At 46.9% G+C, this 27,808-nt stretch overlaps 3 protein-coding genes across 3 annotated transcripts; all 3 read left to right on the top strand.

The window, feature by feature from the left end:
* The first annotated feature begins 5 nt into the window (after positions 1-5).
* On the top strand, positions 6-7,293 carry chn1 (chimerin 1). The gene is made up of 7 exons (XM_068746246.1): positions 6-257; positions 1,594-1,678; positions 4,101-4,274; positions 5,299-5,376; positions 5,966-6,103; positions 6,563-6,668; positions 7,122-7,293. Exons 1-7 carry the CDS (start codon positions 6-8, stop codon positions 7,291-7,293), a joined length of 1,005 nt encoding a protein of 334 aa, XP_068602347.1.
* Positions 7,294-10,814: 3,521 nt separating this feature from the next.
* Positions 10,815-16,353, top strand: LOC137902369 (acetylcholine receptor subunit alpha-like). The gene is given in 10 exon segments (XM_068746455.1): positions 10,815-10,850; positions 11,015-11,126; positions 11,844-11,986; positions 12,092-12,136; positions 12,597-12,706; positions 12,996-13,191; positions 13,661-13,898; positions 15,497-15,720; positions 15,863-16,099; positions 16,181-16,353. Coding segments are annotated over 10 exon segments (1,470 nt in total). The 3' UTR covers positions 16,310-16,353.
* A 1,601-nt stretch (positions 16,354-17,954) lies between these two features.
* gpr155a (G protein-coupled receptor 155a) lies at positions 17,955-27,103 on the top strand. Its single transcript, XM_068746453.1, has 15 exons — positions 17,955-18,354; positions 21,363-21,762; positions 21,854-22,022; positions 23,078-23,233; positions 23,934-24,017; positions 24,110-24,230; positions 24,321-24,405; positions 24,905-24,995; positions 25,079-25,265; positions 25,632-25,721; positions 25,809-25,939; positions 26,146-26,241; positions 26,330-26,394; positions 26,507-26,644; positions 26,746-27,103. Exons 1-15 carry the CDS (start codon positions 17,955-17,957, stop codon positions 26,939-26,941), a joined length of 2,409 nt encoding a protein of 802 aa, XP_068602554.1. The 3' UTR covers positions 26,942-27,103.
* The last annotated feature ends 705 nt before the right edge of the window (positions 27,104-27,808 follow it).

Here is a 27,808-nt window from a genome sequence, read left to right as displayed (position 1 = left end):
CTAGAATGCCATCCAGAGAATCCTGTGAAGTCAGCAAGGAAGATAAGTCCCTGGTGCAAAAGGCCAAAGGAGAGAACAACCAGGAGGACATTCTGGCGGCAGCCCTGGGGATGAGGATGGGGCCACAGAAGCCCCCAGCCACTTTCTGGCAACCTCTTAAACTATTTGCTTATTCACAGCTCAGCTCTCTGGTCCGCAGAGCCACGCTGAGGGACAGCGAGCTGACAACCAAATCAGAGAAGGTCCACAACTTCAAGGTGAGACTCGACCCGACGCTAAGAACGCCTGACAGCTGGTTCACCTCCTAAACATGGCATGAAATTCATCACGTGTGGCCAGAGGGCTGCTTTTCATGCTTCCCTTGAGGGAGATGGGAGGAGAGAGGGGGAGGGGGGGGGGGTGTTTGTTGCAGAGTGGAAGAGAAGGACGATAAACAGAGCTGTTGTGATCCGTCCAGTGAGCCTTTATCAAAAGAAAATCTGCTGGGCGGCCTGCGGAGCGCTGAGCACCAGATGGAGAGATTAGGGCGATGCGGGGGGGCAGAAGTGGAAGAGTGAAGCTCTCACGCTTGCTCTTTTTGTTCCTTTGCTTCTTTGCTTCATAGGATGGAGAGTTGCAGGTGAACTATTACCTGCAAGGCTTTCATGTTGCTGGCGTAAACGATCTGTGTCTGCTGCTGGTTTAATCATTTTACTGAATGATGCATTTAAAATTTGTAGAAGTATACAGAAGTATACAGAAGTATACAGCTCCTTTGTTCAGACCCTCCAAACTAAAAGATTAATTATATTTCCAGTAAAATAAAGTAAGTATTTAATTTACTGATTTTAAAAATATATACATCTATATTAGAATTTGTATTTTATCTTTAAACTCCCTGAATTAATCACTTCCACTGCAAATTTAAATGTTCAAACCACAGTATTTTAATTGATTAATCGTGCCTTCATCACCTGCATTTAGACACAAGCATGACACAAAACAAAGAAGAATTATTCACCAAATGAGTTCAGATTTATTTAATGTACTGTATATTCAAATGTGGGGAGAAAGAAATCATCTCTAAACATAAGCCGGCAGAGATCGGCCCCGATGATCAGGATAAACATTATTGATCGCCATCGGTTGAGGAACCGCTGAGGAGATCATTGATTTGATATTTTTACACAATTATTAGAGAAACTAGCTGCTAGTGTCCCAACTTACAGCGAGGACAACAAGGACAGTTGTAGCTGGCTTTGGCTCCCAGGGGCCTTCCTGATTGGCTGGGCTGTTACCTGGAGGGGGGGGGGGGGCTACTGTTTCCATAGCAAACTTCCCTGACATCGCACACGCTGTCAAAGTGCCATATCCCGCTGTGGCATGATGGCAAAACCTCACCCCCACCTCAGGATTGTCAGTTTGAGGGTCTGATTGAACAACAGCCCCCCACCCACACGTAATCCTCCTCCTCGGCTGCACGTATTTGCCCATGCCCCCTCCCCCCCCCCCCCAGAAGCAGGTGGGGCGTCTGTGGGGTAAATGGTAAAGCATTTTCTTTTAATGGAGGAATGAGATTATTGATTGCTGTTGCTGTCTTCCTCTCTGCTGCAGGTCCACAGCTTCCGGGGGCCTCACTGGTGTGAACACTGTGCCAGCTTCATGTGGGGGCTCATGGCTCAGGGGGTCAAATGTGCAGGTACATCAATTTAAATCAGGGTGCACAAAGTGAGCCTGGCTGTATATAGTTTACTCTGCTTCTGGAGCTGGATTATTACATTTAATCTGAGGTCCCAGCTGTATTTTAGGATTAGACGTTGCATAGAAGAGTGAAATAAGGGCTTAACAGCTATGATGTAACCGATTCTTTATTCTGATAATACCTGATTTTTGACCTACTTTTTTCTGTGTCTGAGTTTCAGCATAATCGCTGTGGGCAGATTATTTAAAAGGATTCTAAATGTAAAGATTTTTCTTTACTTCCTTTACAATGCGGGACTACATAATTATATTACAGGGCTTGGTTGTTCCTCATATTTGGTTCAACACTATTACTGTAGCAAAAGCTTGATAGAATGGATACATGTCAGCTGCACTATAAACACATGGGTCACTGGAATCATGCTCAGCTCAGTTCCTTTGTGTTTTTATGAGTGCGTTTCGTCATTGTGTGTTCCAGTGTTCCATATTTATTTTAATATCTGCAACCTTTTCATCGCATCTTTACTGAAACACACGTTCAGACCTGATCTTGTGGAATTCACTGCCGCTGTTGTTAATATGTGTTTCACATCCCAGAATATGGCCACAATATAGCCTGATGTGTGTCTGTGATGTTTTATTGATGATGTAAAGTTTGTCACACACATCTGTAAGAGCTTGGACGTTAATCATTAATGGCTTGATTTTAAAAGCTACAGGAATCTAGAGGAAAGGCCGTGTTTGGAGTCTGTCGCCTCTCGTGTCTCCGTTCCTCCAAACCCGGCTCCCAGAATCTAGGGCAGCAAAGTCTCACATGAGCACATTTGCATACGAAAGAAATGTTCTCCCTTCCCCTTTTCTTTTCATAGCAACTCTTTCTGTGTGAGTGCCAGGAAGCCAGCCTCTGCTTGTGCTTGTTGTGCCACATTTCCTCATCAATGTGCCCCCCAGCCTCATCCCATCATGCCCAAGAAGGAAAACAAAGCTGGCATGTCTCTTTAATGAGGAGCAGAACTCGGAGCTCCGGGAAGGAGCTCTGCTTCCACATGCATTAAAATTCAGTTGCTTCAACCGACGAGCTCGGTCGAGCAGCTCAGCTCCGATTTAGTCCTTCGGAAAACCGTGCTGCTGCAAATAACTGGGTTTAACTGGGAGCTCTGCTGGGAGACACAAACATAATGCACCAGTTAGAGATTATCGGCCAGGCGATCCTCGGAGCCCTTTAGCAGCGTGTCTGCAGCCTCCCCATAGCAACAGACACAGAGCTGTCCCGTCTCCTGGTGTCCCCCAGGGCTCTGCTTCACCCTCACCCACTCCACCTGGTGTTCTCAGGGACAGCAGCAGCCCTGCAGACCTGTGTGTGTTAACAGGCTCGCCTCTATTATACTGCCTGTCTCATATCCTTAAGAGAGTCATCTCTTAAGGTAATTACATTTCTGCACCAATGCATATAAATGCTGGCTGTGTCAATTTCTCCCGGGACCCATATTAAACCAGAAGCGTAGATTCTTGGATTCCACACGTATTTTTTGCTCTCAAAAATCTACATTTTGTTTTCCTATTTTGGTCAATTTCAAAGCACTCAGGATTTACATAAAAACAAAAACATGCTCAACTTGGAGACGGTTCAAAAAATCTAAGCGCTGGAAGAACTGCCCCAGTTTAGTCTGGGAAACTAGGTCTCGTGCTGCCTGCAGCGCCTCAATGGCTGCTTCTGCTGCCATTGTGTGTGAGTAGAGGAGGAGCAGAATCGAGCACACAGCAGCACAGACTATCCCTCCTCCAGGCCAGTGTTCCCTCTCCAAAGCAGCGCTGCAGCCTCTCATGCTTCTGCTCTCCACAAGCCACTCTGATCCTGACAAGGTGAATCCTGCCCGGAGACATCAGGACCTCAGGCCCCGCCCACTGACACGGAAAACAATGCACAATGCGTTATATTTACGCTGGCATGACGAACATGCTAGTTTAACACCTAGCGAGATGTGTGTGAGAGAAAAAACTAAAAAAGATCATCCCACAAATTAATAATTACCATTTTACATTTCATACCAAAAAAGATCCACGTAATTATTTAATAGATTGATGCTCTGTCTTGTGGTTAATCGCTGTTTTTAATGAATACATTTCCCCCTAGAGGTCACTTTGGATCTATCCAGGGCTCAAGGTGACTTCAATGCCATGTTTGTTAGAGGGGGGGGGGGGGGGGGGCAGCTCTGTAAACCAGCACACAAAATAACAGAGCCATGCAGATCAAGATTAAAAACAGCTAAATGTGAAATTATGCAATAGGATCAATAGAGTATCTTTTTTTTATAAGAAGTAATCCCGGTATACTTGTATTCTGTTTGATAAATGTGGCAGTACAAATAAAACTGCTTCATTCTATAATCTAAGGCGTCTTTCTGTCTCTCTCGCTGCAGACTGCGGTCTGAACGTCCACCGACAGTGTTCTCCTCTGGTGCCCGATGACTGCAGGCCGAACCTGAGACACGTCCGTAAGGTGTACAGCTGCGACCTCACGACCCTGGTGAACGCCTACAACACGGCGCGGCCCATGGTGGTGGACATGTGCGTACGGGAGATCGAGTCAAGAGGTGCGTTCGTGGCTCTATAAACGTCCCCCAGATGTAAATGAAATAGAATTTAATCAAACTGCCGAATGCATCTTAAGAGCTATATCATTTGATTTGTTGATTTAATGAGGAATATTGACTAAAATGCAACAAAGTGAAGAAGTGGAATTATGGAAACTCATTCCAGTCTTTCCCTTCTGTCATTTAGTTTTTATATATCTACATTTAGACGTGGCCTTATTTGATATACAAACAGCCAGTTTAATTTGAACCACTTGGTCTGTTTAATCTTTGAATCTCTGAACCTTGAGAAACAATTCAATAACCGTCTGTGACAGGAACGTAGTTCCCGTTAAGATGGACTCAAAGCATTTCATAACTGTCAATGTTAAGTGTTCACTATCAATTAAAATTCATAAATGTCCTTCGTCTTTAATGTCTGAAAGACCTTTAGTAATTATTTCATGGCAACCAGTCAAATTAAATTATGTTGTATATTTATGGTACATGCAATAACTTTCATTTTAAATACTGATGCAAACAACCTTTTAAACTTTGATTTGAAATTACATTTATGGATCCTTTTCAATGCATTTAAGATGCCTCTAGTTTTATGGTAAGCGCCCTTCGTTTGGGTGTTAGAGTCTGATTACATCACTAACCGACGCGCTTTTGGGTGGGGGGTGACAGTCAGGAGTTATGAGCGTGCTGGTGAACGAGTAATGAGAAATGCATTACGCTGATTCCTGCCGCCTCAGTTCAGTTAAATCGCTCAGCTATGTAGGGGGCTCATTGCTGCCTTGTTCTCTGCCCTCTAATATATGTCTAAAGCTAATTTTGATTAATGTCTTTATTATTTTGCCCACTGGTGCAAAACGCTATTTGCATTTGTGCAAGTCCTTCCTTAATTTATATGCATATTTAATAGTGTTTAATGGTATTTCCCAAATTACCAAAGCGACAAATGCAGGTGATTTTTATATCTATTTTATTACTCGTGACCATGATGACGGAACGCTTGCTCATTTCATGTTTGCTTCTCAAGGACTGAAGTCTGAGGGCCTCTACAGAGTGTCTGGATTCACTGATTTGGTGGAAGAAGTGAAAATTGCATTCGACAAAGGTGTGTGTTCCTTTGGTTTTGCATGTGGTCAGTCCTTTGTAGATTTCTGCCAGCTCACAACATGATCATTGTTTTATACAAGACACACAACATTTCATATTAAAGAGGAATTGACAAGATTTTTTAAGCATTAATGTCCATCTGGGATTACAGACATTGTTTTGCCATGCAGGGTTTTACAATGCAGACATACAAGATGGGATTTCAGTGACTATGGATGTACTCTTACTCTCTTCCACATAGTAACTCTTCTGCTCTGTGGCCGACCTTGTGTGAATGCCAAGTGCACTGAAAAGCTTGCAGCATTGGTCTAAAGATCCACATGTGGGAGATCATCCATGACAGAGTGTCATTCCAGCTCACAGCACTGTGATGTTCAGTCTGCCTGCACAAGTAGGCCACGGCCTAAAAATGCACATCTGAGGGAGTCAGAGTAAAACAGGCCGAGCGAATGATGGCAGCTACAGAGCGAGATCGTATTTTCTTTTATCCTCAGTGACAAAATCTCTTTATCCTTCAGACGAGCATGCAGGCGCCGACATCAGCCGTTTTTACAGTGCTTCGTGTCTCGTTTATTCCATCCTCACAGATGGTGAGAATACAGACATCTCAGGGAAAGTCTATGAAGACATCAATATCATCACGAGCGCTCTGAAACTCTACCTGAGGGATTTGCCTGTTCCTGTCATCTCGCACGAGGCCTATCCGCGGCTCATCGAGGCTGCAAGTGAGTCACAACCAGACCAATTAGTCGGAAAACACCTGTTTAATCTGGCCGCAGTTAACATCCATAAGTGCACATGACAACTGACACGCATCACCTGGAGGGTAGATAACAAGATAACAGAAACACCTGCGTCTCGTTCAGTCCAACAAGTAAACCTTGAGGTTAATGTTGCAGCTTTTATAGTCTCATTAGTCTATCTGATACCCCAGAATCATCTACAGACTCTCAAGGATCAATACTGACCCAAAGTCGTAATCCTTTATTTATGTATAAAAGCAAAAAGGGGAGATCGCATTCAGTATTTATTTGCATTAGCCGCCTCAAGAAGCCGGGACTTCCTCTGGCACGCTAATGGCTTCTATTAGCCCACAGGAAGTAACACGGATTCCCACTTGTGTTCTGAGGTCGGAGGTTCCGTCCTGCCCACTCTAACAGCAGCATCGGTCTGTTTCTGCTCAGAGATCGCAGAGCGAGAGAAGAAGCTGGAAGCCTTCCGCCAGGCTCTGGCTCTGCTGCCGCCATCGCACAAAGAAACGCTGAGCTACCTCATGGCACACTTGAAAAGGTGAACTGTTCACGAGGACACGAATGAAAAAGGACTTAGAGTTAACAGAAAGCACCATTTGTTTTTATTTTTGGTGTGATGCTGGTTCCTTATTCTAATCTGGTTGGTACCTCGCGAACATCGCTAGACTTCGGCTCTCATTGATTAGTGCGTGTCTTCGTTAGCATGCGTTGTTGTTTAGTAGGGATGTCCCGATTCCCGATCCGATCTTGTGATCGGAAATCGGGCCCGATCACGAGCTTGCGGACCGTTTTTCTCTCGTCCTTATATGTATTATAGAAGTATCGGATCGGGACTCGGTATCGGTTCAGAATCAAATGACTCGGACTCGGGGTCAGAACCTGATCGGGGCATCCCCGTTGTTTAGTCAAGAGGAAGGTCCAAAGAACACATTAGTAACAAGTAGAGTCTCAGTTTATTTCCTGAATTGTTCCATCTTTCTAATATTTGCAGGGTGACACAGAATGAGAAGTTCAACCTGATGAATGCAGAGAACCTTGCCATCGTCTTTGGACCCACCCTCATGCACGCACAGAACATGGACGCCATAACAGCGCTCAATGACATCCGCTACCAAAGACAGGTGGTGGAGGTGCTCATTAAAAATGAAGATGAGCTTTTCTGACCGCCGGTCACAAGCCTGATGGAGCGATCAATAAGGGTTGGGCGGATCACTGATTAATACGGTTCTCACATTCCCTCTGGACTCGTAACGACTCGTAACTTCTGTTCTCCCAGTTGGGGCATCGGATGTGAACTTTACTCTGTCTCCCCATTTTTGTCGGGGCAGTTTCAGAAGCTGACGGCGCGGCGTGCATGGTGCGAGGTCTTTGTTGCTTTGTAGTCGTAACCCAGCGTGTGTTAAGCGTGTGTCGGCCTCTGATCTTACTTTTGTCTGTTCTCCCTAGTTGTAGTCAACATTCCCAGCTGCCTGCTGTGCAGCATTCTCTCTGAAACACTGTACAGCTGGATGCAGAAATAAGCTAGCCGACTGATTCACCTGGGGCATTTTTTTATGACAGCTTCTGGCTTTTTCTATTTGTCTTTAACTGTTTTTATGCAACCTGAAGTAGGCGAATGAGCCTTTCCTGTTATTGTGTGCACACTGGTGACTTTAACATGTTTGTGCTATAAACAGCGTTACCGTATTTGTGAATTACTTTATTTTATTCTAATGTTTTTGTACATAACTTGTGCATGATCCTTTTAATTTATTAAACTTTGTGAGAAATCAAGTGCTTAATGAGTCACCTGCAAGAGCCTCACCGTCGCAGCATCACCTGTCACCGTGAAAAGACCCCTATCAGAACAACTTGTTCCAGAAGGATCAGAATTTAATGTTCCACTGGGCTGGTTCTTCTGAGACATAAATGGGGTATCTTCCTATCTCATTCATGTGATAAAAGAACAACTGAAATACAATACCGGATGGAAACATTCATGTGTTCACCCCCTTGTTTGTAGTTCAACAGACCTGATGGGAGTTGGTGAGTCAGGTAATTGGAGCCTGACATCAATCGTGTGTCAAATATTTAATTTACCAAATTCATAGATTAAATACAAGGTTTAACTTTAAGTTTTAAATGTGGTAAATATTTAGTAGCAGTAATGAATATTTATGCACCTGTTTCCCCCTATATTTCCTCAAATTCTATTTTCATGAAATCATAAGGATTGCGCTACTTTATATTCATTATTGTCTCGGCCATCGTCCAACAAAGCCGCCCAGGAATCCTAAAACGAGCCCCAGAGAGCTGCGGGTGACACATCCCATAATCATGATAAATGCTGTCCATCAGTTGGGACCAGTCCCGTTCACAACATCCTGCTTCCATTTGTACTCACTTCAGGACTAACGAGTATTAATACACGACTGAATATAGCCCCCACAGATGTTTAACGTGTGATACATCTTTCAGCTTTTTAAAGAAGATTCTCAACCTTATTAAAGCTAAAGTATTTAGATTTTAGATTTTGTTCTCAGTAAGTAAATAATGTAAAAAATGATATACAGTAAAATATTTAATGCCACGTAGTTTTGACATAAACAGTGAATGCCTGCAAGCAGGATTAATGTTTCTCTGTTCTGAATATTTAAAATGGAAATCATGTGACTTTGCATGAAGCCCTCTATAAGAACCCATGAGTCACACTCAAGGCTAGATTATGGCCAGGTTTACAATACCTAAGCCTAAAGCAACACCTCCCTGAAGATCATTGTACTGTACGTGCGAGCAGAGTCTCTGAATTCATGCATTTCCGGTTTAATTCCCCACCGGTTATCCGCTGGCTCATTGCTACAGCACTGTTTCATATGGTTTTACACCATAATATTCACATGAGCCATATCGGCGCTGCCTTTGCTTCCCATTGTGTACTGAATTTATGCTGACACCTGAGCTTTGGTTGATGGACATTGTTCTTGGGACAATTTCCGTTCATCTCTTCCCTATTTTTCTGTGTTTGTGTTTTAAATTTCCACACAAAGTGTCTGAGAAGCTTCAACGCCTGACGTTTAATCACTGGGGTTTGTGTCTGGTGACTGAAAAACGAAATTGGATTTCCATCCAACCGTTTAGCCGCCACTGCCATTATCTGCCATTTTATCACACCTTCATCGACATTAGCATCAGCTGTGAAAGAGCATTAAAGCTATCAAGCGTTGCATCTCGCCCTCAGACGCTGTTCCAGCGCCACGTGGAACCGTGGAACCGTGGAACCGATGTCTGCAGACGCATTGTGTGGTGAATGCGCCTCATTCACGCTAATGAGAGCACATTTGAAAGGCTGTGATCCATGAGATAACTGACCTTTGTCTGTTGACTGAATGATAATGATGACACTTTCCTCCCTGCAAAGACTGACCTGAATATATGTTTACATTTTGAGATGTAAAGAAATATTAAGTTCACCCATGTGCAGGATTTAAAATGGAAATATTAATTTAATTTGTTTGCCAACATAACCACTATGATTTCATATTTCACATAGTAGATATATTTTAGAGGATTAATCAGGAACTGATAAGATATAAATAGTAATACTGTTTTTTATTTTAGAAATATCTAATACGTTAAGATAGAATTTTCTGGTGTTCGGTATTATACATGTCTACGTTTATATTGAAACTAACAGCTAAACACACATAATAATAATGAAGCAGACTAAATTGTAATCCTGTTCATCTTCACTGAGGCAGAAACTATTTTGTCCAGTTTTTACACACATTTGGATTAAAGCTTCTTTACATGAAGCTTTAATCCAGTTGAGTGAACCTTTAATCCCTTAATCACTAAATATGACCCAGACCCAGTGTAGAAGCCAAATGAGCAGACACAATGCTGGCTTCTCCCACGTCACCTGATAGACTTGGCGGAAGGAAAATCCGGTAGCTCGAGATAGGTGGGGGGGGGGGGGGGGGGGGGGTCTGGAGACAAATCTCTCTTAATTCAGACTTTGCCAAAATGGTCATTTGTCCTTTAGTGAGATGAATGAGCCACGTGGTTGAGTGACTGGCTGATTGAACGGATTGGTGGTGGAGCCATCGCGGGCCTGGAGGGGTGGGCTCCATAGATCAGGGGGGGGGGGGGGGGTCGCGCCCGGCTGCAGGAAGCTTCATCATCCACACTGAGTGGATTCTGACTACATCACTAAAAGGTTTTATGGCAGCCTTTTACTGTGTATATAAATAATGTCTATACATAAAACATTCTCGTATTTAATACATGTTTATAAGCAGAGTAATAAGCATTCATCATTTCCTCCTGTGGGCATCCATGAAATGAAGATAAGAATAATGATAAGAATGATGAATAGAATAACAAATATTTGTAATCAGATCATTTTGTTTACAAATGCTGTGCGTTGGTAAATATGTAACTATGTCCTTATGCGGTTTATTACTACAAGTGTTATAACATTTTGTTCTCCTATTGTTCCTTTCTTCTGACACTCATAATCTCATGTTCATGTAACAAATCATGCATGTTAGAAAGCGACACATCCAGTTTGACAATAATCTGACACACGGTAGGTCACATATAACCCAAACTAAAATAATCCTGCAGATATTTTCCATGGGAGAAACCAGCACAGGCAGAGCGTGACGTGTGCAACGTGGAAACACCCGCGGCTTTAATAGTCGTTATGGATGCCATGTGCGTTGAGTCTTTACACCCGGAGGTCAAGTTGGCGATGGGATATTTCAGTGGTGGATTACGCGGGCATGTTGATCTCAGAGCAGATGACAAAGAACGCGTCCCTCTCGAATGACAAACACTCACACAATAACCCGACCGGCAGCAGACGGTTCTGAGGTCCGACGCCGTGCCGGAAGAATGTTGTAGGGGGGGTCAGCAGACAACACGTTGAAGCTGGACCTCGAGTGTTGATGCCTGGATTCACTGGCGAAAATGAGTTCTTGTGTTCTTTTTATTTTTATTCTAGTGAGTCTACAAGGTAAGCGCTCGTGTGTGTCCAGAGCAGACTTCGTGACTGATTTATTACTTTGCTTGAATTGCTTTCAGTCTTAAATGTTCATAGTGAAATGAGAGAAAGTCTTTACAAACACTCTTGTGATGAACGCCGGTGCAAACTCGCTCTATTCAAGCAGCGAAACTCAAAGATGATTGATGAGGCAGTTTGAACTCACTTCATTTTGCTTTTCAACCTTTGTTCCGTCTGTCGCCACATCAAGTCGCCTCACGATCAGGAGGATTCCTTAGTTTACTGAAATGGATGCTCTTACATTTATTCCGCTATTCAGGCAGCATCAGCCTGTCGTTGCCCTCAACATAGAAATAACCTTGCTTGAAGGTCAGCTAAAAATATGAGCGGGGGTCTCGCTCTGCCTTGTGACAGACATGTAACGGAAAGAGGGCATCTCTATTAATGACCGTTCAGGAGCGTCACCACGTGTTTGACTGCATCCTCGTCAGATTTAGACCCCACAGCCAGCACTGTGCACGCACATACACACTCATGTTCACACTCATAGGTTCATCTCTGTTATATTGGCCAAAGAATTCAAAATCAAAAATCAAAAATCGTGAATAAATATTTAATGCTCCATAATCTGTGCCTGTAAAGCGTGTCCTAATGGAGCATCCTTTTAACAGCCTCAGAAGCAACAGAGAAAGTTCTGAACAGTATCCTGTCTCCTATAATGATAATTAGGTGGCGTTTGGGCCTCCTTCAACGAAACGCGTCTGGTCAAGACGCTCTTCGCTGGGTATAACAAGGTCGTCCGTCCCGTGTCTCACTTCAAGGACCCGGTGGTTGTTACTGTCGGCCTTCAGCTCATCCAGCTCATCAGCGTGGTGAGGCCCCGCGGCACACGCGGCACACGCGGCACACGCGGCACACGCAGCATCGCCCCGTCGCTAGTGAGGTTCGCGCTCACCGGCACGTTTATCTGTTCGCAGGACGAGGTCAACCAGATAGTCAGCAGCAACGTGCGACTGAAACAGGTTTGGTGCTCGCACTCGCTGTGTAGTCGTCAAACGGCCTTAGAAACGCCATCGTAGCGTACAGCCTCGATGAAGTACTGATTACAACACCGATATATTCGATTCAATTATAAAATATGTGATTTACCAAATACCTTCAATAGACTGTTAGATTTATAGGATGTTTACAGTATAGAAATTGTTCTTCTTTATAGAGGAAGAGAGATCCTGATACTGCAAAACAAATTATACTGATTTATTCTGCAGTACAGAAAGAATCTCTTATTTTATTCAATCCACCGTTTGTCTGTATTTGAAGAGTTTAAAGAAAAACATCACCTACAGAGAGATAGAGATGAACACTATAAAAGATGAGGAGGCTGATAGGTAGCATTCAGGAACGCGGCACATTGAGCTGTGCATCAATAATGCATGTCGTTATTGAGATGCTCCCCGTTGTTCTGCTTGTCTGTGTTTCCAGCAGTGGAACGATGTGAACCTGCAGTGGAACCCGGAGGATTACGGGGGCATCAAGAAGATCAGAGTTCCCTCCACGGACATTTGGAGGCCGGATCTGGTTCTTTACAACAAGTAGGTTTCAGGGCTGGATTTTATCTGTCGTGTTTTTTGTAGTTTTATCAAACCTTTTCTTCATAACAGCGCGTTTTACACAACCTGAAACGTTCAGACATACCGATCAGTGATCGTTTAAATCACGCTGCGTGTGGAAGCTCAGATTGCATCACGCTCCAGCCCCGCTCCTCCCACCATATGCTGCTGGTGTTCCCCGGCCGGCCGCTCTGCTGAGCCCCGGTTGGCTGGAGCGTCCTTCTGGATATTTAACCTGTGATGATGATGCTGTGTTTCTCTCTACCCACAGTGCTGACGGGGACTTTGCCATCGTTCATGAGACCAAAGTGTTGTTGGAGCACACAGGAATGATCACATGGAACCCGCCCGCCATTTTCAAGAGCTACTGTGAAATTATTGTGCTGCATTTCCCCTTTGACCTCCAGAACTGCAGCATGAAGCTCGGCACCTGGACCTACGATGGAAACTTGGTTGTCGTCAATCCCGTAAATCCACTCAGAGCAGCCTCGAGGAATGTTACGAATAGATCTGATCTATGAACTCAGTAGGGGGTGTGGCCTACACCAGAAGACTAAGGCTTAGCCTGTAGCAGCTAGTGGCTAACTCATAGAGGAACGAAGCCCTGGGGCTTCACGCAGGTCTAATGATCATTTTTTGTAAATAATTTTTGGGGGCAGCGGTGCCGGGTCGCCTCTTGTTAAAGAACATTTTCGGTATATAGTATTTAGATTTTTTGAGAGATACGTCTCTCCTCACATAAGTATTATTATTATTATTAATACCTCAATCAATAGTTGCACATCCTAAACATTTCCCCAATTCATCATTTCTGAACGCAACTAATTAAAATGTTGAAGACTCAATAGACATATAATGCTGAAACATGAAGAACTTGGATTTATAAGTATATTCTTTGATTGAAATGTGGCCTCGTGTGATGCTCCGCCCCCTCAGGACAGTGACAGGCCTGATCTGAGTAACTTCATGGAGAGCGGCGAGTGGGTGATGAAGGATTTCCAGAGCTGGAAGCACTGGGTTTACTACTCCTGCTGCCCGGACACGCCCTACCTGGACATCACCTACCACTTCCTGATGCTGCGGCTGCCGCTCTACTTCATCGTCAACGTCATCATCCCCTGCATGCTCTTCTCCTTCCTGACAGGCCTCGTCTTCTACCTTCCAACGGATTCCGGTGAGTTGAATTTGATTCCACTTTAATTATTTCAGCAATCATATAACAGTAAATATGTATTAATTATGTGTGACACTCAGACGCACCAGTGTACATTATTTCCTCAGAAAGATGACGGAGAAGCTTAAACATTATCCGCTCGTAATAATCATTCATTCTCGGTTCCTGTCACCAGACCTCTGTGTTGTTATTGATTATACAACGTATGTATGTGTGAAATATCATTACCTCGGCTACAATAAGTATCAGAAATGCTGCTATTCATTTATTCATGCAGCAACAAGTACATGTTCATTAACGTTGCATTGAAGAAATGCAGAAGCATCGAGGAGCGGAGTCTGCACAGCTTTCTGCACTGAAAGGAGTCAGTGCCTGTAAACCAAACAAATATACATAGTAGTATAAACCTAGAGTAGTATACCTTCAACCTTTGCCTCTGGATAATTTTAGGTTTATCCCACATGCACAGGAAGAGATACTCTCATAAACTCGTATCAGTGAATTTGAGTCGCACCTAAAGTTCCTGGTCCAGGTTTGACTTATCACCCACGTGTAACCCGTCTGTTTGTCCCGTCTGCGTTCTGCTACCCACGCCGTTGGACGTATCCTGGTTTCCTGCTTCTGCCTCTCGGTCTGAGGCGTCCATGCCTCGAATGCTTCCGGAGCTTCAACGCTCGTGTGCAAATCTGGTGGTGCTTCCAGTGAGAGTGCAGGCCGGCCTCATTACCCAGGGTCCCTCAGTGCTGTCACGTCTGACAGCAGGCCTTCGCTTTAATGTATAATACATCACTGGCTTCCTGCTGACAGGCTGGTGCCAAAGAAACGTCCTCTTGGGGAGAACTGATCTCACTCAGCAACAGAAACACTTCTGCAGCTTTCCTGGTGAAACGGTGTGAGAATCTGCTCACGTTGGACAGATCCTGTCCCTCGCTCTTTGACCGCGCTGCTCTTGTGTGAAATGATTGTGTGGATTCTGATCGAAGGGTTTGTGGGTTCGGGTTCGGGTTCGGGTTCGGGTTAGGCTATTTGTGTAGCTCTCTCTTGCTGCAGCGCAACAAGACTGCATGTTAGAGGTGACAAGTTTGTGAGTCGCTTCATTCAATTAAGTAAATGCATTATTTCTTGTGATGGCATCTTTAGCCGCATGCAGAGGAAACTATTTAGCTGTTCAGTGCATGTGATATGTCTGCACCATTTCTAATAGAAATTAAAACCTATAGAATATAACTATGTACGTCCGGAGTTCCTAATTTTGCTATATTTTTGACCTTGGAGAGAGAGCACTTGTAAATCCTTCAGGACACTTGATCGTATTAGACTAGAGTGAAATGGAGGATGGAGGTTTCTGTATCAGACTCAGGAGCCATGGAGATTATTTGCTGTGTCAGATTATTTGTTGTGTCTCAGATTATTTGCTGTGTCTCAGATTATTTGTTGTGTCTCAGATTATTGCCGTGTCTCAGATTATTTGCTGTGTCTCAGATTATTTACTGTGTCTCAGATTATTTGCTGTGTCTCAGATTATTTGCTGTGTCTCAGATTATTTGCTGTGTCTCAGATTATTTGCTGTGTCTCAGATTATTTGCTGTGTCTCTCAGGTGAGAAGATGACCCTCAGCATCTCTGTCTTGCTGTCTCTCACCGTCTTCCTGCTGGTCATCGTGGAGCTCATCCCCTCCACATCGAGCGCTGTGCCTCTCATTGGGAAGTACATGCTCTTCACCATGGTCTTCGTCATCGCCTCCATCATCATCACCGTCATTGTCATCAACACCCACCACCGTTCCCCCAGCACTCACACGATGCCCCACTGGATCCGGAAAGTGAGTTTCCAGTGGGCCTCGATGTGTCTACATTTCCTCTGCACTATACCGCCATCCAGTGGCGGCAGAAGGAACGCCTTGTTTAAACCACTGGTTTCATCCCTCAGGCCTCAGCTCACACGTCTTGTCACTCTTTCTCTAGGTTTTCATCGAGACTATCCCCAACATCATGTTCTTCTCAACCATGAAGCGCCCCGGGAAGGAGAAGCCGGTTAAAAGGATCTACGCTGCTCACTTTGACGTCTCAGAGATCTCTGGCAGTGAGATCTGTGCCGTTCCCTACCGGTCCCCCATCACCAGGAACCCCGACGTCCGCAGGGCCATTGAAGGAGTCAAGTACATCGCAGAGACCATGAGATCAGAAGAGGAGTCCAGCAGTGTAATCAGCCTCCTGCACCACGGGGGGTCCTTGGGGGTTTCTGTGCACGCTGGTTGACGCTTCTCTCTCCTCCCCATGCAGGCCGCTGAGGAGTGGCAGTTTGTGGCCATGGTGCTGGACCACATTCTGCTCTGTGTGTTCCTGGCCGTGTGTCTCGTTGGGACTTTGGGCGTGTTTGCAGGGCGGCTCATCGAGCTGAGCGTGCTCTAACAGGATTTTCCAGTCGGATTCGTCAGGCGGCCGGTCTGTGTAAAACGCGGAACAACGTATTGCTAAGCTGCGCGGTCTGCGATCGTGCTGACGTCACGCTTGTTTGCTTGTTTGTGGTGTGTGAAGGCCCTGCTGGTGTTTGTGCTGATCATCTTTTACTTTATGTTATGAGAGTACATTGCTGTTTTGCATTATCAGAGACATTAATGGTAATTGAATTCAAGCAAAAACATTTTCCTCACCGTCTTTGTAGGGAACAATCAAATAAATACTGCTGAGTCACTTTTTCAGGGGGACTTATTACAAACCCCGTCCTGCTTGGTGGTTTTATGATAATGTCTTTTTATTACTTTAGAAAACTGCTTAGTGAAGCTGTAGACATTTCAATATGTATAAACACGTAAAGTACTTTGGTATGGATTTTTGGCGTTTGGATTCTGTTTTTCTGAAGATGCTTTTAAACTACGGTCTTCCAGGTTTGTGAGGACAGGTGAGATAGAAACATCAGCATTCTGAAACATTCACCGCATCTTTTACTAACGATAGACTTTTATAATGTTTGATGTAAACAGCCTCAAAAGAGGACAGGGTTCGATTCAGAGTATTTTATAGCACCGTTTGTGTCTTTGTTTTTTTTACCTGTAATCTTCATTAATGTGAATTTAACATTTGTTTCGAACTGACAGCGAAAATGAAGTAACATTTATTCTTGAAACACATTCGACGTGGTACGTTGGTGGGTATACCTGCCATTGATCGCTCTTATTGTATTGATTAACTAATATATCTTCTAATTGGAACATATATTGAAACGTTTTCACATTATTGATATATTGATGCGACCCCCGAATATTAGGATGACGTTTGAACCCGAGTGCGTCATGGTTAGATGTCGTCACGCATGCTTGTTGTTTCCGTGATGGAGGATGACGCACGTCACCACATGCTTTCAGCTGCTCGGCAGCGCGTCATCGGGCACGTGACACCCACGAGCCCAACTGGATAATCAATAACAGGCTTGGTTTAATAAAGCTGTGCATTAATTGAATATGTACTAAACTGGAGACAGTGAGCTAAACGTGTGGGCGTGGAGGCCGGGCGAACAAGCCCCGCCCCTGCCGCCGTCCTCACAGTGTGATTGGTCGAAGCTTTGTCGGGTTATGGAAGTTCTCGACGTGGGTTGTTGCTTCGCTCACGCGACACGGACGGCGTTGCGTCACCGCTTTCATAACAGCTGACTCGCTGCACTTCACAGCGACGGGTTTTGGCGTTAGCTCGCAGGCTAACACGAGTGGGGTTGCTAGTCCGACTCCCACTCACACAGGCGCGTGGGGCAGGAAACGCGCTCCGTGCACCGTCACAGGCGAGAGGAGCGTGAACGCGCTCGGAACTCGGGCGCGTGGGGCAGGAAACGCGCTCCGCGCACCGTCACAGGCGAGAGGAGCGTGAACGCGCTCGGAACTCGGGCACGTGGGGCAGGAAACGCGCTCCGTGCACCGTCACAGGTGAGAGGAGCGTGAACGCGCTCGGAACGCAGGTCGGGCTTGTGGAGTCGGGTCCGCCTCGGGGTGCTCGGACCCGTCTCGGCGTTTTAAACCCTCCCTCTGACGTCATCACCCAGCCGGGTTGACGCGCAGGGGCGGTGATGGCGGAGCCCATGAGGGTGGCCCTCGCCCCGGCCTCGCCCGAGCCGTCCTCCATCGACAGGCTCTTCCCGGCGCTGCTGGAATGCTTCGGGATCATCCTGTGCGGGTACGTCGCGGGACGCGCTGACGTCATCACGCCCAGCCAGGCCAAAGGGCTGGGCAGCTTCGTTTCCTACTTCGCTCTCCCTGCGCTGCTTTTCAAGAACATGGTGCTGCTGGACTTCGGTGACGTCATCTGGACGTTCCTCTGGAGCGTCCTCGTTGCCAAGGTGTGCGTGTTCGTCATCGTGTGCGTCCTCACGCTGATGGCGGTCAGCCCCGACAGCCGCTACGGAAAGGCGGGGCTCTTCTCCATCTTCGCCACGCAGAGCAACGACTTCGCTTTGGGGTATCCCATCGGTGAGTCTCCATCCTCAGCCCGTCATTAGTGCTGCAGGTACGATTCAGCCTGTCACTAGTGCTGCAGGTACGATTCAGCCTGTCACTAGTGCTGCAGGTACGATTCAGCCTGTCACTAGTGCTGCAGGTACGATTCAGCCTGTCACTAGTGCTGCAGGTACGATTCAGCCTGTCATTAGTGCTGCAGGTACGATTCAGCCTGTCACTAGTGCTGCAGGTACGATTCAGCCTGTCACTAGTGCTGCAGGTACGATTCAGCCTGTCATTAGTGCTGCAGGTACGATTCAGCCTGTCATTAGTGCTGCAGGTACGATTCAGCCTGTCACTAGTGCTGCAGGTACGATTCAGCCTGTCATTAGTGCTGCAGGTACAATTCAGCCTGTCACTAGTGCTGCAGGTACGATTCAGCCTGTCATTAGTGCTGCAGGTACGATTCAGCCTGTCACTAGTGCTGCAGGTACGATTCAGCCTGTCATTAGTGCTGCAGGTACGATTCAGCCTGTCATTAGTGCTGCAGGTACGATTCAGCCTGTCATTAGTGCTGCAGGTACGATTCAGCCTGTCACTAGTGCTGCAGGTACGATTCAGCCTGTCACTAGTGCTGCAGGTACGATTCAGCCTGTCACTAGTGCTGCAGGTACGATTCAGCCTGTCATTAGTGCTGCATGTACGATTCAGCCTGTCACTAGTGCTGCAGGTACGATTCAGCCTGTCATTAGTGCTGCAGGTACGATTCAGCCTGTCACTAGTGCTGCAGGTACGATTCAGCCTGTCATTAGTGCTGCAGGTACGATTCAGCCTGTCACTAGTGCTGCAGGTACGATTCAGCCTGTCATTAGTGCTGCATGTACGATTCAGCCTGTCATTAGTGCTGCAGGTACGATTCAGCCTGTCACTAGTGCTGCAGGTACGATTCAGCCTGTCACTAGTGCTGCAGGTACGATTCAGCCTGTCATTAGTGCTGCAGGTACGATTCAGCCTGTCACTAGTGCTGCAGGTACAATTCAGCCTGTCACTAGTGCTGCAGGTACGATTCAGCCTGTCATTAGTGCTGCAGGTACGATTCAGCCTGTCATTAGTGCTGCAGGTACGATTCAGCCTGTCACTAGTGCTGCAGGTACGATTCAGCCTGTCATTAGTGCTGCAGGTACAATTCAGCCTGTCACTAGTGCTGCAGGTACGATTCAGCCTGTCATTAGTGCTGCAGGTACGATTCAGCCTGTCACTAGTGCTGCAGGTACGATTCAGCCTGTCATTAGTGCTGCAGGTACGATTCAGCCTGTCACTAGTGCTGCAGGTACGATTCAGCCTGTCATTAGTGCTGCAGGTACAATTCAGCCTGTCACTAGTGCTGCAGGTACGATTCAGCCTGTCATTAGTGCTGCAGGTACGATTCAGCCTGTCACTAGTGCTGCAGGTACGATTCAGCCTGTCATTAGTGCTGCAGGTACGATTCAGCCTGTCATTAGTGCTGCAGGTACGATTCAGCCTGTCATTAGTGCTGCAGGTACGATTCAGCCTGTCACTAGTGCTGCAGGTACGATTCAGCCTGTCATTAGTGTTGCAGGTACGATTCAGCCTGTCACTAGTGCTGCAGGTACGATTCAGCCTGTCATTAGTGCTGCAGGTACGATTCAGCCTGTCATTAGTGCTGCAGGTACGATTCAGCCTGTCACTAGTGCTGCAGGTACGATTCAGCCTGTCATTAGTGCTGCAGGTACGATTCAGCCTGTCACTAGTGCTGCAGGTACGATTCAGCCTGTCATTAGTGCTGCAGGTACGATTCAGCCTGTCATTAGTGCTGCAGGTACGATTCAGCCTGTCACTAGTGCTGCAGGTACGATTCAGCCTGTCATTAGTGCTGCAGGTACGATTCAGCCTGTCATTAGTGCTGCAGGTACGATTCAGCCTGTCACTAGTGCTGCAGGTACGATTCAGCCTGTCATTAGTGCTGCAGGTACAATTCAGCCTGTCACTAGTGCTGCAGGTACGATTCAGCCTGTCATTAGTGCTGCAGGTACGATTCAGCCTGTCACTAGTGCTGCAGGTACGATTCAGCCTGTCATTAGTGCTGCAGGTACGATTCAGCCTGTCATTAGTGCTGCAGGTACGATTCAGCCTGTCATTAGTGCTGCAGGTACGATTCAGCCTGTCACTAGTGCTGCAGGTACGATTCAGCCTGTCATTAGTGTTGCAGGTACGATTCAGCCTGTCACTAGTGCTGCAGGTACGATTCAGCCTGTCATTAGTGCTGCAGGTACGATTCAGCCTGTCATTAGTGCTGCAGGTACGATTCAGCCTGTCACTAGTGCTGCAGGTACGATTCAGCCTGTCATTAGTGCTGCAGGTACGATTCAGCCTGTCACTAGTGCTGCAGGTACGATTCAGCCTGTCATTAGTGCTGCAGGTACGATTCAGCCTGTCATTAGTGCTGCAGGTACGATTCAGCCTGTCACTAGTGCTGCAGGTACGATTCAGCCTGTCATTAGTGCTGCAGGTACGATTCAGCCTGTCATTAGTGCTGCAGGTACGATTCAGCCTGTCACTAGTGCTGCAGGTACGATTCAGCCTGTCACTAGTGCTGCAGGTACGATTCAGCCTGTCATTAGTGCTGCAGGTACGATTCAGCCTGTCATTAGTGCTGCAGGTACAGTTCAGCCTGTCATTAGTGCTGCAGGTACAGTTCAGCCTGTCACTAGTGCTGCAGGTACAATTCAGCCTGTCATTAGTGCTGCAGGTACGATTCAGCCTGTCACTAGTGCTGCAGGTACAGTTCAGCCTGTCATTAGTGCTGCAGGTTCAATCCCGTAGGCGAGCCTCCATCAGAGCAGAGCGAGGGTTGCCATGGCGGCACGCGTTGTGCCTCAAGGGTTTCCTGACCGTGAAACTTGAGCCCTTCCGTTTGAACTCGTTCTTCTGCCCTTTGATGTAGGGGGCAGAAGCCCCTTTGATGTGGAATCGTTTGTGTTTTCTCGACCTTCCGGCGTGACGCTTCTCTTTGTGCCCAGTTGAGGCGCTGTACCGGAACACCTACCCGCAGTACCTGCAGTACATCTACCTGGTGGCGCCGGTGTCTCTGGTGCTGCTCAATCCCATCGGCTTCGCCCTTTGTGAGGTCCAGAAGTGGAAGAACCAGGGGAACCGGCAGCACGGTCCACTCTGGGTCATGGGCCTCGTGGTTCTCCGGGTGCTGAAGAACCCGGTGGTCTTCATGGTGGCCGTTGGGCTCGTTGCCCACTTCCTGCTGCACCGGGCCATCCCCCCCTTCATGGCCGCGTTCGTGGACGGCCTGGCGAGCTCCTTCGGGGGCGCGGCGCTGTTCTACCTGGGTCTCACCATGGTGGGCCAGCTGAGCAAGCTAACCAGATCCACGTTTGTGACGCTGACGTTGCTCCTCACAGCTAAACTGTGAGTGGGCGTGTCCTTCTCCTTTATGGTCCGTGTTGGGGGTCAGCAGGTCAGCGCTGTGCTGACTCGGGCCTTCTGGGTCGACCTGCAGGTTTCTGATGCCGCTCATCTGTAAAGACATGGTGGACCTTTTGGACGGCAGCAACACCAGCGCTCGGAACCACTCCAGCCTCTCCGGCTACGCCTTCCTGTACGGCGTGTTTCCAACCGCCCCGAGCGTCGCCATCTACGCCGTGTATTACAACACGGAGCTGCAAGTTGTGAGTCGGCTGGACCTACCATCCGGCATGGTGCTGTTCCTGTCTGTGTTTGATCTTCCTGTTCCTGTCTGTGTTTGATCTTCCTGTTCCTGTCTGTGTTTGATCTTCCTGTTCCTGTCTGTGTTTGATCTTCCTGTTGTTCCTGTCTGTGTTTAGTCTTCCTGTTCCTGTCTGTGTTTGATCTTCCTGTTCCTGTCTGTGTTTGATCTTCCTGTTCCTGTCTGTGTTTGATCTTCCTGTTGTTCCTGTCTTTGTTTGTGCTTCCTGTTCCTGTCTGTGTTTAGTCTTCCTGTTCCTGTCTGTGTTTGATCTTCCTGTTGTTCCTGTCTGTGTTTAGTCTTCCTGTTCCTGTCTGTGTTTGATCTTCCTGTTCCTGTCTGTGTTTGTGCTTCCTGTTCCTGTCTGTGTTTATGCTTCCTGTTGTTCCTGTCTGTGTTTATTCTTCCTTTGGCTCTGGTTCCTGTTGTTCCTGTCTGTGTTTGATCTTCCTGTTGTTCCTGTCTGTGTTTGATCTTCCTGTTCCTGTCTGTGTTTGTGTTTCCTGTTCCTGTCTGTGTTTGTGCTTCCTGTTCCTGTCTGTGTTTGACCTTCCTTTGGCTCTGGTTCCTGTTGTTCCTGTCTGTGTTTGATCTTCCTTTGGCTCTGGTTCCTGCTGTTCCTGTCTGTGTTTATGCTTCCTTTGGCTCTGGTTCCTGTTGTTCCTGTCTGTGTTTATTCTTCCTTTGGCTCTGCTTCCTGCTGTTCCTGTCTGTGTTTGTGCTTCCTGTTGTTCCTGTCTGTGTTTGATCTTCCTGTTCCTGTCTGTGTTTGTGCTTCCTGTTCCTGTCTGTGTTTAGTCTTCCTGTTCCTGTCTGTGTTTGATCTTCCTGTTCCTGTCTGTGTTTGATCTTCCTGTTCCTGTCTGTGTTTGATCTTCCTGTTCCTGTCTGTGTTTGATCTTCCTGTTCCTGTCTGTGTTTGATCTTCCTTTGGCTCTGGTTCCTGTTGTTCCTGTCTGTGTTTGATCTTCCTGTTCCTGTCTGTGTTTGATCTTCCTTTGGCTCTGCTTCCTGAAGGTGACCTCTGGAATGGTGCTCAGCACTTTCCTCTCGGCTCCTATAATGTACGTGTCGGTGTGGTTGCTGACGATTCCGTGGCTGGATCCTCGGCTGCTGATGGATTCCCTGCTGAGCGTTGGTTTTAACATCAGCATCGTGAGCTTACTCGTCCTGGTGAGTCACGACTCGACCCCGAAGTGGAACGGGAGGACTGTTTGTTCCTGTTGTCCCTTGTGTTCATCAGCCGGTAGATGGTTTTTATTTCAGTATGTGGGACCACAAATCAAAGTGAAGTCATAATAGATTATTCGTATTTGTAGTTGCCCCCCCCCCCCCCCCCCCGCCTCATGACTGGAAGGGGGGGGGGGGGGCACTTACTGCACCTCTGATCATCTAAAACTGAATTCTGATCACACAGATGTTTTACAGGATTCTGATCACCAGATGTTTTACAGGATTCTGATCACACAGATGTTTTACAGGATTCTGATCACCAGATGTTTTACAGGATTCTGATCACACAGATGTTTTACTCACTGACTTCCTTCCTTCCTTAATCTCACTTTCACACTCTGTTTAAGGAACCTTGAACTTGGTGCTATAGAAACTCCTGAATATTTAGAGATATAAAATATGCTGTTTGAAGAAGAAGGCGGCTTTATTATTTTCATTGATGATGATGATGATGATGATGATGCACACACAACAACAACATTACATCTTAAATATTGTACTTGCGTTTTTCTTCACTTTTTTTCGTCCATCATTTTTAATGCAATAATTTCACAACGATGCTGAATATTGTTTCTAATTTACATCCTTCCTAAAACGTCCTTTTGCTCTTTGCTCTGAATTCGTCTGTTTTCTTTTACAGGTGTGGACGATCGCTGTCATATTTTTAAGTAAGAAATTTAAGCGGCTACCTCACATGTTTACCTTCAACCTGTTCTTGGCCCAAGTAAGCACTGTCATCCTCTCATCCTCATCCTCTCATCACATGACTCAGCGGATCTGCTCGTGGATCTCATGCTTGTGTTTTCACTGCTCTAGTTCCTCGCGTGCGTCGGCATGATCCTGTGGAGCGTCGTGGTGAAAGACGAGAACGCCATCGGGCAGATTCTGACTTTTTCCTTGTTGTACACCTCCCTCTACAGCACGTATGTGTGGCCAGGTACACAGTGCACACACAACCAGCACCCCCCCCCCCCACCTCAAACCAATCTCCAGCCGTTAGTCTGGCGTCTGCTTGTTGTCGTTTTAGGCTTGATAGCACTTTGTCTCATGATGAGGAAGAGGTACGAGGATCTGAACGTGTCTCCTGGCATATTCGTCATTGCAGGGTGGGGGTGAGTCTCTGAAGAAGTGAAACTACGCTGGTCTGTCTGGTTACTGAATGTTACGGGTTCCTCCCAAAATAGAAATCCTGTGTCGACCGGTTCTGCTTTACACAAAGACTGAGGGGATTTAACGAAGCTGTTAGTTTCCTGAACGTGAAATCTGAGCATTGTTTAGATCAGGCATGGGCAAACCCAGGCCCGGGGGCCATATGCGGCCCGTTGGTCTCTTTAATCCGGCCCGCCAAACTTGTCCAAATTATATTATTAAATAAAATTGTATTATAATTAAACCTCAGTCATTTGACCTTTTTCCTGTAATGTTACCTGTAAAAGGCCAAGTCCTTTAATGCAATAGCTTTCATGTGTCATTTATATTAGCTCACACAAATACTCCATCCATCTGTGCTTGGTTCGGCCCCTCTGCCAAATTTTAGAACCTAATGTGGCCCGCGAGTCAAAAAGTTTGCCCAGCCCTGGTTTAGATGCTGTTTATCTTGCATGACGACAGGGTCCCGGCCTCGGTAACTGCTGTGCTGCTCATCGCTGGGGAGGAAATGCCTGATTCGGTTGACGCATCCTTCTTTTATGGCAATTTGCAGGTAATAAGACCAGTGGAAGTCATTCTATTCAGGTTAGAACCCACAAAAACCGCTTTAAAGTCTGCGTATTTGTGATTTCACAGATAATCTGCACCACGGTGGTCATTGCCCTCAGTTTCCTGCTGGTGGGGGGCTCTCTGATAAGCCTCAGCAGAGGTAGCTGGTCCCAGGAGGACCCGAGTCGAGAGGAAAACCAAGCAGAAGGTCTCGTGACTGAAGTCGACCCAGAAAGACAGACTCTGATTGAGGCATCAGGAGATCTCCACGGAGGTATTTTATCTGCCTGCCGCTCTGACTGAACAATTTCAGATATTGTAACGTTTGCTTTTTATTCTTGATAAGTCACTCAGATTATACATGAACGATTAAAATGGTTCGCCTGTTGATCAAGTCAAACTGAAAACGTATCTTCGAGGCAGGCAGCAAACGGCCACGTTAGCAGCGACCCGCCCATCCACAGATTACAAGTAGAAAAATACTTCCCCAATTGGAAAGTCAGGTCAATATTTGTATTTGTCATCCAATGAAAATGTTAAGGCTTCAGCTTCGTTATAGTTGTGCACGTATTAATACATGCTTTGAGTATTGCAGTAATTCATGAAGGCGTGAGAGTCATTCTTATCGCTTGCTTATCAGCATGCCTTCTGTGCGACTGTGAGCCGGCCCCGCCCGATCCAGACGCCATCGTCAGCACGAACACGAACGACACAGCAACTGCACTAATGGGTAGCGTGTCATCGTCCTTCTGCCCTAACGTATCATACGCAGAAAGAACTCTCTACAGTAGCGCGTGTGTGGTGCTGCCCCCTACAGGCGAGTGTGGGAACGGGTGCGAGTCTGCAGCCTGCCTGCTCGTCCGAGCGGAGGAGGCCCAGCATGGAGCAGAGGGACAAGTGGCCCGTCATCTGATCCTGTGTCTGCTCCTGACTGTCGGCTTACTGGCTGTGAGTAAATCAGCGCCTCTCGGCCTCAGAGCAACACGAAGGCAAATCAAATACAATCTTAGGGCTGTCAGAATCATTGGTAAGAGATTTAAGGGCCTGAAATGGGGTTATTTTTAAGGCCCCATAGAATCATGACTGTTCTCCTCTATTTTCTGTGTATATCGCATGTTTAAAACTGTTATTACTCCTGTTATAACTCCTTGTAGAACTTGTCCAGCAGCCTGTGGCTCCTCTTTGACCGTGTTCCCGGTAGACTTTACTTGGAGCTGCAGTTCTTCTGTGCTGTGATGAACTATGGGCAGGTCGGTTTTCTGGTACCAAAGTACTCACATGTTGAGTGTCAGTCACGCAGTACTCATGATGATGATGATGATGATGTTGTGTTTCCAGGGCCTCATCTCCTTCGCTCTGTTTGGGCTGGATGAGCATTTGATTTTACTGCCAGTTAAGAAAAGGTTAAGAAACACTCATTTTCTACAACATTTTTATTTTTACACACACAAATGTGTACAAGTACAAGTACCATGTATGCACTAAATGCATGGTTCGTTCATTTGTGGTATTTAGGTTATTCCGTCTGTGGTATGGGGGAACGAAGCCAGAAGAGCAGCTGCAGACGTTACCTGAGGATCTCAGGAGGACCTGCCTCCAGTTCACCAGGTACCACCAACACCAATGTTGCCGGGACATCGTCAAAAGGAGAAGGTGGGAGGAGTGTGTGAAGGAAACGCGCTGCCAGGTGTGTGCAGGAACGAGTCCTGGAGGCTGAGAGCCGTCCGGCGGTTTGCTTCTGTTTTGACCTGCAGGTGTGGGCGGAGCACCGCGGTGGGCTGCTTCCTCGGGTCGGACCTTGTGCAGTGGCTCCAACGGGTGGGCTTGGCTCAGGACTCTGGGGAGGCGGTCCTCTACGGGGCGCGGCTACAGCAGGGCGGCGTGCTCCAGCACATCAGCCAGGTGCACGACTTCCAGGACAAGCCCCTGTATTACCGCTTCATGGCGTGAGACCAGCGTGTGGTTTGGGCCGCAGGAAGAAGAATGAGGTCCGTCAAAGAGTCCCCGAGTCCGTGCCTGACTGGACCGTGTGCAGTCAGGCACGGACTCGGGGACTCTACCTCACCTCACCGGTTACCTGCGGTGAGGTAAAGCTACCGTCAGGACGACCACACAAGCTATCAGCTGATCAGGCGTGAGCCTGGAGGAGCAACGAAGCCATTCATTCTCAGGTTCAGGGGTCCCGGAGGGTCCCGGAGGGTCCCGGAGGGTCCGGAGCTCGTCCCGCGTTCGCCTGATTGTTGCTTCCCTTAAACGGATGAAAGCCACGATGTCATTGTTAAACATACATTCTCTGCACTATATTTAAAGCGTGACGTCCTATGCATGATGACTGGAGGATTTCTCTCGCCGTGTCATTGTGTGTGTGACGACGCACAAAGAGCTGACCTCATAAATGCGTGTAATAGACGCAGGCAGAACAAATCCTGTCCTGTGCTAAATGTAGCATTTCTGTTACTGCGACACTTGAAAACGTTTTCACAAAGAAATGAAATGTGCCTCAAAGCTTTCTGTTTGTGGGTCGTGTCACCAGTGAGCTGCTGCTTTAGCTGGGATGAGCTGCCTTTGAGCAGAACTTGATCTGAGGCTACTTCACCAGACGTCCTGCTTCACGGAGGCCCCTCCCTCCCTCACGGAGGCCCCTCCCTCCCTTACGTTAGGGTTTACTCAGGTTTTTACGAACTCGTTTATTGTGAGACAAAAACAAATCGCTGCTTTAAAGTAAAGACGGCGTCATCGTTCCGATCAGTCGGCGGTTTGGACGCACAAAACGGTGGAGTTACGCAGGAAACGACTCCGACTGCGTTTCCTGTTTTT

The sequence above is a fragment of the Brachionichthys hirsutus genome, chromosome 12 (assembly GCF_040956055.1).
Source record: "Brachionichthys hirsutus isolate HB-005 chromosome 12, CSIRO-AGI_Bhir_v1, whole genome shotgun sequence".
Lineage (NCBI taxonomy): Eukaryota > Metazoa > Chordata > Actinopteri > Lophiiformes > Brachionichthyidae > Brachionichthys > Brachionichthys hirsutus.
The sequence above is the reverse complement of the archived record's forward strand: the minus strand, read 5'-3'. Positions and strand labels throughout refer to the sequence as shown.